The sequence below is a fragment of the Symphalangus syndactylus genome, chromosome 2 (assembly GCF_028878055.3).
Source record: "Symphalangus syndactylus isolate Jambi chromosome 2, NHGRI_mSymSyn1-v2.1_pri, whole genome shotgun sequence".
Taxonomy (NCBI): domain Eukaryota; kingdom Metazoa; phylum Chordata; class Mammalia; order Primates; family Hylobatidae; genus Symphalangus; species Symphalangus syndactylus.
This window is the reverse complement of record NC_072424.2, coordinates 76,714,520-76,729,237: the sequence shown is the minus strand read 5'-3', so window position 1 is coordinate 76,729,237 and position 14,718 is coordinate 76,714,520. Positions and strand designations below refer to the sequence as shown.

The following is a 14,718-nucleotide window of genomic DNA, read 5'->3' as shown; positions in this document are numbered from 1 at the left end:
ATTTCTCTATCAGCCTGCCTTTGGACTTCACTGCGTCTTTGACTCTTCCTGGTTCTACCACAGACTGCCTTCACATGCAAATTGGAACACTGGCTCTCCAAACTGCTGGCCTTCAGACTGGAACTTCAGAGCATCAGCTCTCCTGGGTCTCCAGCCCACCAGCCTTCCCTGAAGATTTTGTACTTGCCAGCCTTCATAATCACAGGAGACAATTCCTATAATAAATCTCTTTCTCTGTATATACACATTCTATTGGTTCTGAATAACTAATATTCTTCCCAATAAAGCCAAAAATGCTAGTGACCTACAAATTATATACAGGAAAAGAAAGATATTTTATTAACTGGATTCAAAACACTTTGCAGGTACTAAAGTCCATGACTCAGAGCTAACAGAAGTTTGCATTATATACACTTTATCTGAGAGATCTAGTCATTCACTGGATGTTAAGTGTGTAGACTTTTCTATTGCCATGCTCTTGCCTACCTTATAAATGTCTACTTAATCTTTTTTTTTTTTTTTTTTTTGAGTCGGAGTCTCGCTCTGTCCCCCAGGCTGGAGTGCAGTGGCGCATCTCGGCTCATTGCAAGCTCCGCCTCCCGGGTTCACGCCATTCTCCTGCCTCAGCCTCCCGAGTAGCTGGGACTACAGGCGCCCACCAACACGCCCGGCTAATTTTTTTTGTATTTTTAATAGAGACGGGGTTTCACCGTGTTAGCCAGGATGGTTTCGATCTCCTGACCTCGTGATCCGCCCGCCTCAGCCTCCCAAAGTGCTGGGATTACAGGCTTGAGCCACCGCGCCCGGCCTACTTAATCTTTTTAATAAACACCACTTTTGTAGGACTTTTGCTTAAGAATATTTAAGTTAAATATTTTATCACTGCATCTTAAAAAACTCTGTAAGCTAACATAACACTGATACACAAATCTACTTTCAACTTTCATTTATTACCAATAATGGTAATTTAGTTTCTTTTTTTATAAAATGTTTTTGATGCATTCAGCACTACCTAATATATGTAAGCTGAATACAATCTAGGAAGCAAAATAAAAATTACATTAAATATATTGCTACAGGACAAAAAAACCAAACACCGCATGTTCTTACTCATAGGTGGGAATTGAACAATGAGAACTCATGGACACAGGAAGGGGAACATCACACTCCTGGGACTGTTGTGGGGTGGGGGGAGGGGGGAGGGACAGCATTAGGAGATACACCTAATGCTAAATGACGAGTTAATGGGTGCAGGAAATCAACATGGCACATGGATACATATGTAACAAACCTGCACATTGTGCACATGTACCCTAAAACCCTAAAGTATAATAAAAAAAAAATTATCTTGCTACTACATTCATTAAATCAATTATATATGATCTTCGGCTACAGAAAAAATTACGAAATTATGGAATATGTTTTGAAAATAATCTCAGAAACTTTTGTGAGATATTGAGGCTCTGTAGAACAGTTTACAAAACAAAATGCAAGAAATTATGTATAGCATTCGTAAGCTTCTTATAAGAAATAAAAGCAATTTTTGAAGCTCCTTCAAGGACAAAAGATAATGGATGTTTTTATAGTTTGCATCTGGACTAACTCTATTAGCATCATTAGTGGTAATGTATTCCAGAAGCCATTTAATGTAATTATGCAGATAATATTTTTTTCATTAAGAATGTTGTGGAATTTCAAATAACATTTTTAAGATGAAATATTTTAATATTTTAAGAGTAGTTTTCTCGAAAGATCTATTACCTATATATAGAAAGAAACAGGAAAACTGTAGGTTAAGAGACTACTAAAAATTTTCACTTTTGTAACTCACCTACATATTGGTACAACCAATAAGTTGCTAAGTCAAGATAGAAAGGAAAAAGTTCCTTTACTTTTGTGTCTTAGCCTAGAGATGTTTAAAATATAAGCATTATCATATTAAAAGTACGTTAATTATCATGGACATGATTCTTAATTCCTTTTTTGTTTTTTTTCCTATTCAGCCACTTTTTAACCTTTCTTGAACCTCCATCCTTTCTTTGGAAAAACACCCTTCTCACTCTCAGGACATGTGGTTTGGGTGGGGCTATTTCCTTAGTTTTAAAGATTGATATATGATATGGAAACTGGGCAATCAAAGTACCTCCCCACTTCCACACTCCACGCCCACATGCTTGCATGCGTGCGTGCACACACACACACTCAAAAAGTTTTCTGGGCCTTGGGTGGCTGAGACTTCTGGTAGTACCAAATAGATGCCTAACATACCACCAAGCTTTCTAGACATCAGAATGAGTTCACATGCCAGGAAAGGAAGAGAGCCAGACTCAGTCCTGATAATCTTATTTGTCCTCATGGATAGAGCCACTGCAGAAGTTGCATGATCTAATAAATCTTCTTTGTTTGAGTTTTTCATTTGTTAAGCCTATGCCTATTTAGTTTCTGTTGTTTGCAAATGAAAGTCCTGATAGTCATACACTACTATTTTTAAAAAATATATTCTTATAAGCAACTCTTTCTCCTACCCATTTCTTAAAAAGGACAATATCCCTTTGTCATTTCCAGTTGTTCTCCACATCCTACTTCTTCCTACTTCTTCCTGCTATCATCCTACTTCTTCCTGCTAAATATCACTTTCTCACATTAATAAACACTGTAGAATCATTTTCTTATATCACCCCTCCTAGGTTTGAGTTCTTTTCCAACTAAGAATTAAAATTGAGTCAGCTTGCACCTAATATTCACCTGCCTCTGTTCTTTCTAGAGGTTGGTATGAATTTATGGACTTGGATTGTAAATTCCTCATGGCAATTACAAGTAAGATTGATATTTGAGTAGTTCAGGGTTCCCCCACACACTTAGAAATAAATGTCAAGCAGTATCATTTGGACTGGTTAGTTGAAAATTGTATCTAGTGTAAAGTCCTTCACTCACATTTGACATACCTCAGAGGATTGTAAGTTGGGCAGGAATGGCACCTCAAGAACCTTTAAATGTTGAGTTTTACTATGATGCAGAACAGGTAGCATTTTTTTTCTTTGTGAAAATTTTCCTATAACTTGACCTCACAGGGAAAGTATGCTAAACTTACAATGAACCCATTCTCATCTCACTCTTTCAGTTATTTATTGCTGCATTGTAACCCTTCAAAATGTGTGTCTTGAAGCAATAATGATTATTTCTCATGATTCTGTGGATTGTTTGGGCAATTCTTCTGTTCTCTGAAAGTGTGTATGTGTTTGTGTTGTGTTGGCACATATTATGTAACTGAGCTCACTTGGGCCTTCATTCAGCTGGCTGATTGGCTGGGCTTAGGGTCAGCTGGGTTGTTTGCTGGGTACCTCATTTCTCTCTTCTCTCAGCACTTCCAAGACTGCAAAAATAGAAGTTACAAGATCTCTTAAAACTTAGCTTTGCAAGCCACTAGGGTCATTTCTAAAACTGCATTTTATTGATCAAAACAAGAATCAGCCCGGCTTAGGTAGGGTTGGTGATGGTGGGAATAACTTTACCACTTGATGAGAGAGGTGGCAAAATCCCACTGTAGAAAGTGTGCAGGATGGAGGCTACTGTGACCATCTTTGGAAACAACGTACCACATTTATTTTTATTTATAATTGGAGAAAAACTATTATACCTTTTTTATTTCTGAATCCTTTTGATGCATACAGCAGAATTCTTCCGGAATCATTTGATACTCATAAAAGTATTCAAAATGAAAAATAATGTTTTTCATTCAGAAGTAAATATTTCTGAAGTGAAAACTATTAGAACATGCGGTTATTTATAAGTCACACATATGCTGGGATATTTTCTTTTTCTTATATACACAATTGAGCTGATAATCTGTAAAACATATAGGCCTTGCTCTTATTTAAAAAGGCAAAACATAAATATTGTTATCACTATCCATTCTGTCTTTTACTTTTCTCTGTAGTGTTTCAATTTTTTAAAAACATAAATGGTTTGGAAGGGCCATACGGGCCTTTAAGCCAAAATATTGCATTATGTAAGTCTGAAAAGTGCAGCAGTATATGCAAGATGCTTGTCTTTTGCATTTGAGATATTTTTAAATGTTCTATAAAGTGTGATTTATTCAAAAGTTTTACATAATTTATATAGTTTTAAAACAAAAACTCTCAAGAATACAAATATGTGTGTAAAAATATAAAGACATTCATAGAAATGGTAAATACCAAATTCGGCATGGTGGATACCTCCGGTGAAGAAGAGAGGAAAAGGTGATCAAGCAGCTGTAACTCAGGGGAAGTAACATGTTGGCAATACTTTATTTCTTAAACTGTGCGATAGGTGTGCAGGTAATTGTTACATTTTTCTTTATATCTTTCTATGGAAAATACTGCAAAATTATAAAGAGAATTTTATATTCATAATCTAATTAAGATGCCATTCAGATCTATGCTACATGAAGCTCTTTCAGAAATAAACTTTTTTATTGTTTCTAAAATGTTGCCTCACTATAGAGATAATTCTGAAAATTCAGCCTCCCATGCAGTACCATTTCATAATAGCTTTTTTCCTTTTCTTTCCAATTTGAGAGACCATGCTAATAACAGCAGAGGGGCAGGGCATCCTGCAATTTTTCCCACTCCATACATACACCTTCTAACTCAGAGCCAATAGCCCCTCTAGTCCACTTAGTTGCATCTGAGAGGTTATGATACATTTTGTGAAATATACAGGGGGTATATGTGGGAGTAGTATGTTTACATCTGAAAAAATGCTAGCAAAATGACTCTGGAAATTTTAATTCCCTTAACAAATTAGAGCAAAATTTTATTCTGACAAATGTTACATAAAATAATTTCTTGTTTTTTCCCAGTAGCCTAAAAATTTTAATTTTTTTTTTTTTTTGAAATGGAATCTCGCTCTGTGGCCCAGGCTGGAGTGCAGTGACGCAGTCTCTGCTCACTGCAAGCTCCGCCTCTCAGGTTCACGCCATCCTCCTGCCTCAACCTCCCATGTATCTGGGACTACAGGCGCCCACCACCACACCCGGCTAATTTTTTGTATTTTAAGTAGAGATGGGGTTTCACCGTGTTAGCCAGGATGGTCTTGATCTCCTGACCTCATGATCTGCCCACCTCGGCCTCCCAAAGTGCTGGGATTACAGGCGTGAGCCACCACGCCTGGCCAAAAATTTTAATTTCTAACTAACATTTTCAGTGAAAAGTCTTTTTTTAAAAAATCTGAATGCTATGTAGGAAGCTTCCAAGAAAAAGAAATTAATGACCTCTGGTTAGCTTTATTTTAAATAAGAAGTGGAAAATGGAACTAACTTAAGTTGACTATCTATGGCATAGAGAAGAAGAGAAATTATGTGGAAGTCAGTTCATGCTCTGTTTTTATTTTTCCCCTAGCTTTATTAAGGTATAATTAACAAATAAAAACTGTGTATATTTATGATATATAACATTTTGATATATGTATATTTTATGACATGATTACATCAAGCTAATTAATATATCATCCATCGGGAGGCCAAGGTGGGCGGATCACAAGGTCAGGAGATTGAGACCATCTTGGCTAACATGGTGAAACCCCTATCTACTAAAAATACACAAAAAAATTAGCCGGGTGTGGTGGTGGGCACCTGTAGTCCCAGCTACTCAGGAGGCTGAGGCAGGAGAATGGCATGAACCTGGGAGGCCGAGCTTGTAGTGAACCGAGATTGCACCACTGCACTCCAGCCTGGGCGACAGAGTGAGACTCCATCTCAAAAATAAATAAAAATAAAATAAAATAAAATAAAATAAAATAAAATAAAAATAAATACGTATATTCCATCACTTCATATAGTTGTTTATTGAGGTGAGTATATTTAAGATCTAATGTATTAGAAATTTTCAAGAATACAATACGTTGTTATTAACTATATTCATCATGATAAACAATAGATCTCCGTAACTTAGTCACCCTGTCTAACTGAAACTACCCTTTAACCAAGATTTCCCCACCCCCACCTCCAGCCCCTGGCAACTACCATTTTACTCTCTGTTCCATGTGTTCAACTTTTTTAGATTCCCCATGTATGTGAGATCATGTAGTATTGTCTTTTGGTGCTTTGCTTATGTCACTTAACATAATGTTCTCTACATTCGCCCATGTTGTCACAAATGACAGGATTTTCTTCTTTTTTAAGGCTTCATAGTATTCATGTGTGTGTGTGTGTTAGTTATTCCTTTATCCATTCATCCATTGATGGACACTTAGATTGATTCCATATCTTGGCTATTGTAAATAACGCCGCGATGAACATGGGAGTGCAATGATGTCTTTGACATACTGATTTTATTTCCTTTGAATAGATATCTAGAAGTGGAATTGCTGGATCATAGGGTAGTTCTATTTCTTTAGTTTTTTGAAGAGACTCCATACTGTTTCCCATAATAGCTGTACTAATTTAATTTCCCACCAATAAAGGACAAGGGTTCTCGTTTCTTCACATCCTCTCCAAAACTTATTTTTTCTCTTTTTTATAGTAACCATTCTAAAAAGTGTGAGGTGACATCTCATTGTGGCTTTAATTTGCATTTTCTCCGATGATTAATGATGTTGAGCTTTTTTGCATACACATGTTGACCATTTATATGTCTTCTTTTGAGAAATGTCTATTCAGGTCCTCTGACCATTAAAAAAAACAGGCTATTTGTTTTCTTGCTATTGAATTGAGTTTCTTATGTAATTTGGATATTAACCCTTTATCAGAGGTATGGTTTGCCAATATTGTCTGTTCACTCTGTTGATTGTTTCCTTTGCTGTGGAAAGCTTTTTAAGTTTGATGCAATCCCATTTGTCTGTTTTTGCTTTCCTGCCTGAGTTTTATGGTCAAATCCAAAAAAATCATTCTCCAGACAAACGTCAAGGAGCTTTCACACTATTTGTTCTTCTAGTAGTTTTACAGTTTCAGGTCTTACATTTAATTCTTTAATCCATTTTGAGTTGATTTTTGTATATAGCATGAGATACAGGTCCAATTTCATTTTTCTATTGGTGGATATACAGTTGTCCCAACATAATTTATTCAAGAGACTATCCTTTCCCCACTGTGTGTTCTTGGCACCTTTGTGAAAGATGAATTGACTGTAAATGCATGGATTTACATCTGGGCTCTCCATTCTGTTCTATTGCTCTATGTGTCTGTTTTTATGCCAGTACTATACTGTTTTGATTACTTAAGCTTAGCAACATACTTTGAAATCAGGTAGTGTGATTCCTCTAGCTTTTTGCTCAAGATTACTTTAGCTATTCAGGCTCTTTTGTGGTTCCATACAAATTTTATAATTGTTTTTTTCTATTTCTTTGAAAAATATCATTGGAATTTTGAGAGGGATTGCATTGAATCTGTCGATCATTTGGGGTCATATGGACATTTTAACAAATATCAATTCTTCCAGTCCATGAACACAGGATATATTTCAATTTATTTGTGTCTTCAATTTCTTTCATCAATGTTTTATAGTTTTCACAGTACATCTTTCACCTCCTTGATTAAGTTTATTCCTAAATATTTTATTTTTTGGTTGCTATTATAAATGGGATTGATTTCTTCATTTCTTTCTCCGATTTTTTTGTTAGTGTATAGAAATGCTACTTTTTTTATGTTGGTTTATATTCTATAACTTTACTGAATTCATGTATTAGTTCTAAAAGTTTTTTGATGTAGTCTTTGGGGTTTTCTATATGTAAGATCATGTCACATGCAAACAGAGACAATTTTATTTCTTCCTTTCCAATTTGAATCCTTTTACTTCTTTTTCTTCCTTAAATGCTCTGGCTAAAACTTACAATACTATATTGAATGAAAGTGGTGAGAGTGGGCACTTTAGTCTTGTTCTTGATCTAAGAGGAAAAGTTTTCCATTTTTCATATGCTCTGTATTTAAAACCAGGCAATCTCAGTTACTTTACAGTATAGTCAAGAGAATATTGACACATTTGTATTCCACTGGCCCCTATTCAAATTGCCTTCCTTTTTCCTAACTCAAATCAATACAGTATACCACTCCTATCTTTTAAAGTCTAGGAAACCTTAGAAAGGGGTTTTTGTGTTTTAGGAAGTTATATTAAATATAAACAAATATCTTCTCCCCAAACATGACCTCTCATAGTTTTAGTTGACTGAACGTGTTAAACAGGGAAAGTTTAATGTATGTCTAAATGTCTTTAAAATAGACTCCTTTCTTTAGCTGTCTTGGAAACAAATAAACATTTGGATGAAAATGTGTGGCAGAAGATACATGAAAAAGAAGTGATATGTCTCAAGCAGGTCTCATTCTCCAGCCTGGCTGCCGTTCTTCTATAAAAATTTCTCCACACCATGGATAGCACCTACTACAAATGAAAAATGTGAGGCCTCTGATTCATGTACATTTTTTCTTCCTTCACATTCTTGCAGTTACAGAGGTACCATTTATTAGCATGTATTAGGTTCTTAATGAAATTTCCTGAATTGAAATTAAGTTGTTTTTACTAAGGTCAGCATTAGAGGTAGTTTCAGTAAATAGTTAAATGTTGCTGAAAAACCTGCTATCCTGGTGACTTCGTGATATTCCTGGGAGGGGGTGGGGGAGATGGAGGAAGGAAAAGAGAAATACACTAGTAAAACTAGCACATCTAAAACTGAACACAATTTCTATAATTCTCTTTTGTTCTCATCTCTCTATGCTTGTCCATTTGCTTCCCCCAAAATGTAATCATGGTCTCATCATTCTTTGTCTTTTTTTTCCCCCTACAGCCATTCAGGCACCAGTCATTTGCCTATCCTTTTCAAATTTCCATGACTGACCACTTTGAGTCAGATCTACACCAGCAACCTCCTACCTAGTTAAGCTCCCTGCTTTCATCCTTACCACTTTCCAACCTATCCGATGCACTGTGCCAACTCTCTTCCTTCCAGGAGCATTATTTCCATTGGATGTCCCCCTCTACGATGGCTCTTAATTGCCTTTTGAGTCTAATTAAAACTTCTTCCAGACCCTCTACCAATTAACTCCATACACTGTTTCCCTTAGCAGCCCTCTCATGCCAGGTGCCAGCTCCTGCTCCCCGGCCCAGCACAGCAAACCTGCTCGCCCTCTGCCTTTTCCTGCTTCCTGCCTCACATTGTGCCGGTTGCCTCCTACCCAGAGTGCCTACTCCACTTCTCTCTTCTTTCTGCCAAAGCATTCTTCCTTTTTTGTTTTTGAAATTGCTAAATCACCTCCTAACTTTGATTACTCTAAGGATCCTAAAGTTCTGCATTTAGGTCTGTTCTTTTGGAAATGCGTGTGTCTTCACGTACCTGCATTATCGACACCTTGCAGGGAGCAGTGCCCACATATCCTGGTTCAGGGAGTCCGGCGCTTAGCGAGAAGTCCTGCTCTTTGGGGCTAGTGGCTTGGTCTTTTGCACAACGTGGTGAACGTTCCTCTACTGCCAAGGCCTTGGCTCATGTCAGACCTGCATTCTCCCTGGATGTCCTGGTTCCTGCCTTGACTTCCCTTTCCCGCCCGTAATGTGCGCTGCCCTGGAGGTCTCAGGCAGCCACAGCCGCCCCTTTCCGCCCCGACCCCATTACGGTGGAACACCGGAAGGGTCAGGGCCCTCCAGGCGTTCGGAAGGCAACCATCTAGGAGAGAGCTGCCGGGCGCGGGCTGGGGCCGCCTGGGGAGGGGACCATAGGCTGCAGGTGGCTTCCTGGCAGAGGCCGCTTCCTGGTCTTCGTGAAGCGGCTTGGCCCGGGTCATGAAAGGTGGCGGGGTGGCGGAGGGAGCCGCCAAGCCGAGGCCCCGCTGCTCGCCGAGGCCCCGCTGCTCTCCGAGGCCCCGCTGCTCCCCGAGGCCCCACTGCTCACCTCTGTGTCGCGGCTTCAGACCCAGACCGCTTCTCGTCACCTCCGTGAGCTCCTGAGGACAAGAAGTGTTCGTAACTCTTGACCCCAGAACAGCCCAGGAGGCCTTGCCCTGCTCTTGGGGCAAGAGGGAGGCCGGGCGGGCCCAGGCGCAGCCCTCTAGCCTCCCGCAGCGAAGCCGTTCCTTCGTCTCTGCTTCGGCCATCGGAGCCTGACCGACACACACACGAGCCCCGGGTCCCCAGACGCCAGGCCTGGCTGGGCGTCCCAGGGGCCCTCCGCGCTCACCCAAGGGGTGCCTGGCCTAGGCCGCTGCTCTGCTCGAGTGGCGGAGGGACCCCCACATTGCGCCGGCAGAAGGGCCCTTGGAGAGGTGAGAAGACTTTCCGAGTGGAATGGGACCCGTAAGCCCACTCTAGGCACGGGCTTTCACCGCAGCGCCACTCCCGGCGATTCCAGGATGTCGCGGGGCGCCTGTGGGATCCACAGCGTCCTGATTTCCAAGTCCAGGGACTGGATGTGGCCCTGGGCCACTGGGGCTCTCTAGACGTGGATTCGTGATAAGCTGCGGGTGATTAGTGCTGCTGCTGTTTCGTGTGTGTGCTTGGTTTTAAGTGCATGAGCCTAGTATTCTCTTCCTAATCCAGGCTGCTATAAATGACACCACAGATGGACACTATAAACATCAGGAGTTTGGAAGATGTTGAAGATGGCTGATCGTTTCAGCTACAAGTCAGGACCTGAATATGCTAAACACAAAAGGTCTCCTGAGTGGCAGCTCCAATTTAAAGCCAAGCAGAATCGGTGGTGCCTTCCGTGGATAATGCAACTGAGATGACTGTTCCTGCATTTCTCTTCCCCCACACAAATAGACATAAGGCTATACGGTTATTTTTTTAAATTATTTATTTATTGTTTTGGAGACGGAGTCTCGCTCTGTTGCCCAGGCTGGAGTGCAGTGGAGCAATCTCGGCTCACTGCAAGCTCCGCCTCCCGGGTTCACGCCATTCTCCTGCCTCAGCCTCTCCGAGTAGCTGGGACTACAGGCGCCCGCCACCACGCCCAGCTAATTTTTTGTATTTTTAGTAGAGACGGGGTTTCACCGTGGTCTCGATCTCCTGACCTCGTGATCCGCCCGCCTCGGCCTCCCAAAGTGCTGGGATTACAAGCGTGAGCCACCGCACCCGGCCTGGTTATTTTTAAGTTACAAAACATTTCTTAAGCCAGGCACAGTGGCTCACACCTATAATCCCCAGCACTTTGGGAGGCCGAGGTGGGGGAATTGCTTGAGTTTAAGTGTTCCAGACCAGACTCTGCAACAAAGTGAGACATGGTGGCACATGCCTATAGTCCTAGTTACTGTGGAGGCTGAAATGGGAAAATCCCTTGAGCTCAGGAGTTCGAGGCTGTAGTGAGCTATATGATTGCACCACCGCAATTCAGTTTGGCAATGGAGAGAGACCCTGTCTCAAAAAACAAAACAAAACAACAAACATTTCTTATTAGTCACAGCAGAGGCCTCCACTGGAGTTGGCAACAGTAGTGCTTCAGGTTGGATTTGCGCTAATTTATACAATGCTTTCACATACATTATTTCATCTGAGCCTTACTTCAATGCTGTTGCAAAGTTTATAAAGGAATATTATCCACATTCTGCACATGAGAAAACTGAGATCTGAAGATGTCAACTGACTTTCCCCCGTTGCTCGTTAGTAAGCATAGAAGGATAGACATACACATGTGTTCTGACTGCAAATCCATTGCCCAGTTCCATTAATACTGCTGGGATCTGCCTGAAGTCCACGTCCTTTCTCTTCTTCTCCTTGTCGTGTTACTTGGGATAAAGGCAGAGGGAGAAAACATTCATGGAGCAAATGGCTCATAGTATGGGAGGACAAATGCACTGGGCTCTGAGGGAAGCAAAGTTCAGCTCCACAGGCTGAATTGATACCTTTGGTGGGAGTTTCTAGGGGAATGTTTTCCCTAGTCTGGAAAATTCTTCCATGGATGAGTTTCTGTTCAAGTGATCCACTTTTTAAAAAACCCACTTTTGAATGGTAAAACTGAACAAACCTTCTGTAGAGCAAGAAGTGTCTGATGAAACCTGGGCAGGGTTAAAATAACATTTGCTGGACTCCATTTTTGCTGATTGAAGCATTGCACCTGTTATTAACCGTGGCTTCTAACCTGGTATTCTGGTCTTAATGCCTGCCAAAAGCTGAGGCTTCTTAGAGAGACTGAAGACTTATCTGCTACAGCCTCAACAGGTAGGAACTAAGCAACTGGGGAAGTGATTCTTTCTTCCTACCTTTGGGAACTTTTCTGGTATAGAACGTAGTGTCTTTTCTGGCTAAACTTTTCAAATATCTACTCAGGAATTACCTAGAACTAAATGTTTAGAAACCCTTGTAGGGGTCATATGCGTAGTCACCTTCATAAGTGTTTGCCTAGGAGGGGTTGAAGGAAAGAATGTAGAGTGAGGAAGGAGAGGAGTAAGGGGAAAGAGAATTGGATCAGAAACAAAAACAGTTGTGCTGACTGGGAGGCTGTAAAATCAAGGGTAGTTCCGAGCCGATGCCACTGTGGGGCGCCAAAGTTCTACTCGGCTAAGGCCCGCCGCCTTCTTGGGTGCGAGGACAGAAGTGCTGGAGGACAGATGCACTGAGGGAAGAGAGCGGGGAGGAAGGAGGGAAGGGAAAGGAAAGGAGGGGTGGGGCTACGGTGTCCTTTATTCTCCAGTTAAACTCGCCTGGGAGACTTTGTTACATAACAAGTCTGTGCGTGGGGGAAAGAAGACTTTGTTAGACTGAAAGGAGGAGGGTGTGGGGAGGGGGTGAAGCTCTTAGAAAAGAAGAAAATCTCGGAATACTGAGTTGACTTGGGAGCACAAACGGTCCTCGTGGCTTCAGAGACGCTGGGGCTTATTCTCAAACTGGGGCCAACAGCTTTTTAAAAGAGGGCTAGCGAGGAGCGGAGATAGGTTTGGAAAGGGTCCGTTCCCCGACCCGCCACCCAACAGATACAAACCATAGACCCCGCCCAACCTCCCAGCCCCTGGCCCCGCTCGCTACCCCCTCCCATGCCTGGGGGCTGCTGCCTCCAGGAAGCCGGGCTCTTTCTCCTCCGGGTAGCCGCGGCTCCATCTGCAGCCCCCGAGGACTCCTCAGCCGGGATAAAGGGCGGCCTCCCCCGCCTGCCAGCGCCCAGGATGCTCAGCCGTCAGCTGCGGGGAGGCGCTGATTTCATTCCGGCGCGGCTTTCGCTGCGGGCGGCGAGGGGCGGAGGGGCCGGGGCCCGCGGGGCGGGGCGGGACGGGGGGAGGGAGGCGGCGGCCGCGACCTAGGGAGGCTGAGCACCCCGGCCCCGCCAGGATTTATTACATCCCAGCCACTGGCAAAGGTTAGGAACGCGCATTTGGAGACGGGATAATCCGAGTTTAAATATTAAAAGTAAAAGCAGAATCGGTCGAATATTTACCTAGAGACTGAGCAGATCTCCCTTCGCGAGGGGAGAGGACTGCGGAGGAGCCCGGCTCCCAGGCCCGCGACTCTAGCGCTGCGCTTCCCCAGTGGCATCGCCTGGGACGGCCAGGACCCACTTCTGAAGCTTCCTCAGACTGTGGTTAAGGGGAGCGGACCGCGGATCCCCTCGCTCTCCCAAGTCTATCGGAGTCTGTGGGGCTCGGTCCAGATCTTCTGCTTTGTATATTCTCCTTTTTAAGGGCCTCCCGGACCAACACAAAAGGTGGCGGCGGAAAGTACGTTGGATCAATAGCAAAGATTGTTATTTAGATAACGAATTAATCTCCCTGTTATAATACTTTTTATAGTGAACTTTGCACCCCTTTCATAAGAAAAAGGAATTTAAAGGGAGAAGAAAGTCTCAAACAGGATTAAGGTTTTAATTACAATTCCCTATCGAAATAGTATGTTTGATGAGCTGATCTTATCAATTAATAGTAACATTAAAGCACAAGAAACAGATTCACGGAAATATGCTTAAAGGAGCCTTTAAAAAGTAATCGCACTCAGGGAACTAGAGGGGCAGGCGGCCAGCGATGCTGCGTCCGAGCAGATTTCGGATACCCCTCTGCTCGGACTGGTCCAGAGCGGGGCGCGCATCTGGGGCGCAGGATGGGGCGGGGGCGGCGGGCACGGCGCTGGGAGACCAGGCTATGCTGGTGGGAGGGAAATAATAAATAACAGACGCCTCTTCCAAGCCGAGGCCCACATCAAAGTTGGGGCCCCACAAGGGCCGTGCAGTTCACTGCGTTTGGGTCAGCGTTATATTCCAGGGGCAAATAAAGTAATTTGAACATGCACCAACAGTTTTCCATAAAATACGAGTTAAAAGAAGTAATAGAACTAATCACTGTCTCCTCAAATCAAGTAGAAAACATTTCAATGCACTAATTAGAGTAATTAGAATAATAAGCCTCTGCCTATATGTGGTAAGACAATGTGTACAAACAACTTTATTTAATGTATACTGGTAATCAGCGATGCGTGCCTGCTTGAATGCTTAGCGCAATAAAACTACCCTCCGTCCGCCCAAACAATCAAATACAAATTAGTTTAATGATTGTGCCTGCTGAATGTCTTAGAAATCTACAGGCAGAGGCGGGTAAATAGAAGCATCCTTGTTTGCGTGCGACCCCGCCCGGGCTGGCCGCGGGGCCGGGTGAGTGGCCGCGGGCGGGTGCGGCGGGAGCAACCCGGAGGCTCCGCTGTGCTGGCAGAGGCCAGGCCCGGCGCCAGCACAGACCTGCGCCCCGCAGGAGCCCCTTCTGATGCCCTTGGTCGCCTTCCCACTCCTCTCCGGCCAGCTTTCCGCCACTGCGGCCCTGCGGTGCAGTTCTGGGCCCCA

At 42.7% G+C, this 14,718-nt stretch overlaps 1 protein-coding gene across 1 annotated transcript; it reads right to left on the bottom strand.

Annotated features, from left to right (window-relative positions):
• Positions 1-5,810: 5,810 nt before the first annotated feature.
• LOC134732790 (uncharacterized) lies at positions 5,811-11,931 on the bottom strand. Its single transcript, XM_063619746.1, has 2 exons — positions 9,304-11,931; positions 5,811-8,574 (listed from the first exon to the last, which is right to left on the bottom strand). The coding sequence occupies exon 1, from the start codon at positions 10,055-10,057 to the stop codon at positions 9,392-9,394; it is 666 nt and encodes a 221-aa protein (XP_063475816.1). The 5' UTR covers positions 10,058-11,931; the 3' UTR covers positions 5,811-8,574; positions 9,304-9,391.
• Positions 11,932-14,718: the final 2,787 nt, after the last annotated feature.

What these genes read in the sequence shown, in the direction of transcription:
- LOC134732790 (XM_063619746.1), bottom strand. Translation starts at nt 10,057, where the DNA reads ATGGCCGAAGCAGAGACGAAGGAACGGCTTCGCTGCGGGAGGCTAGAG.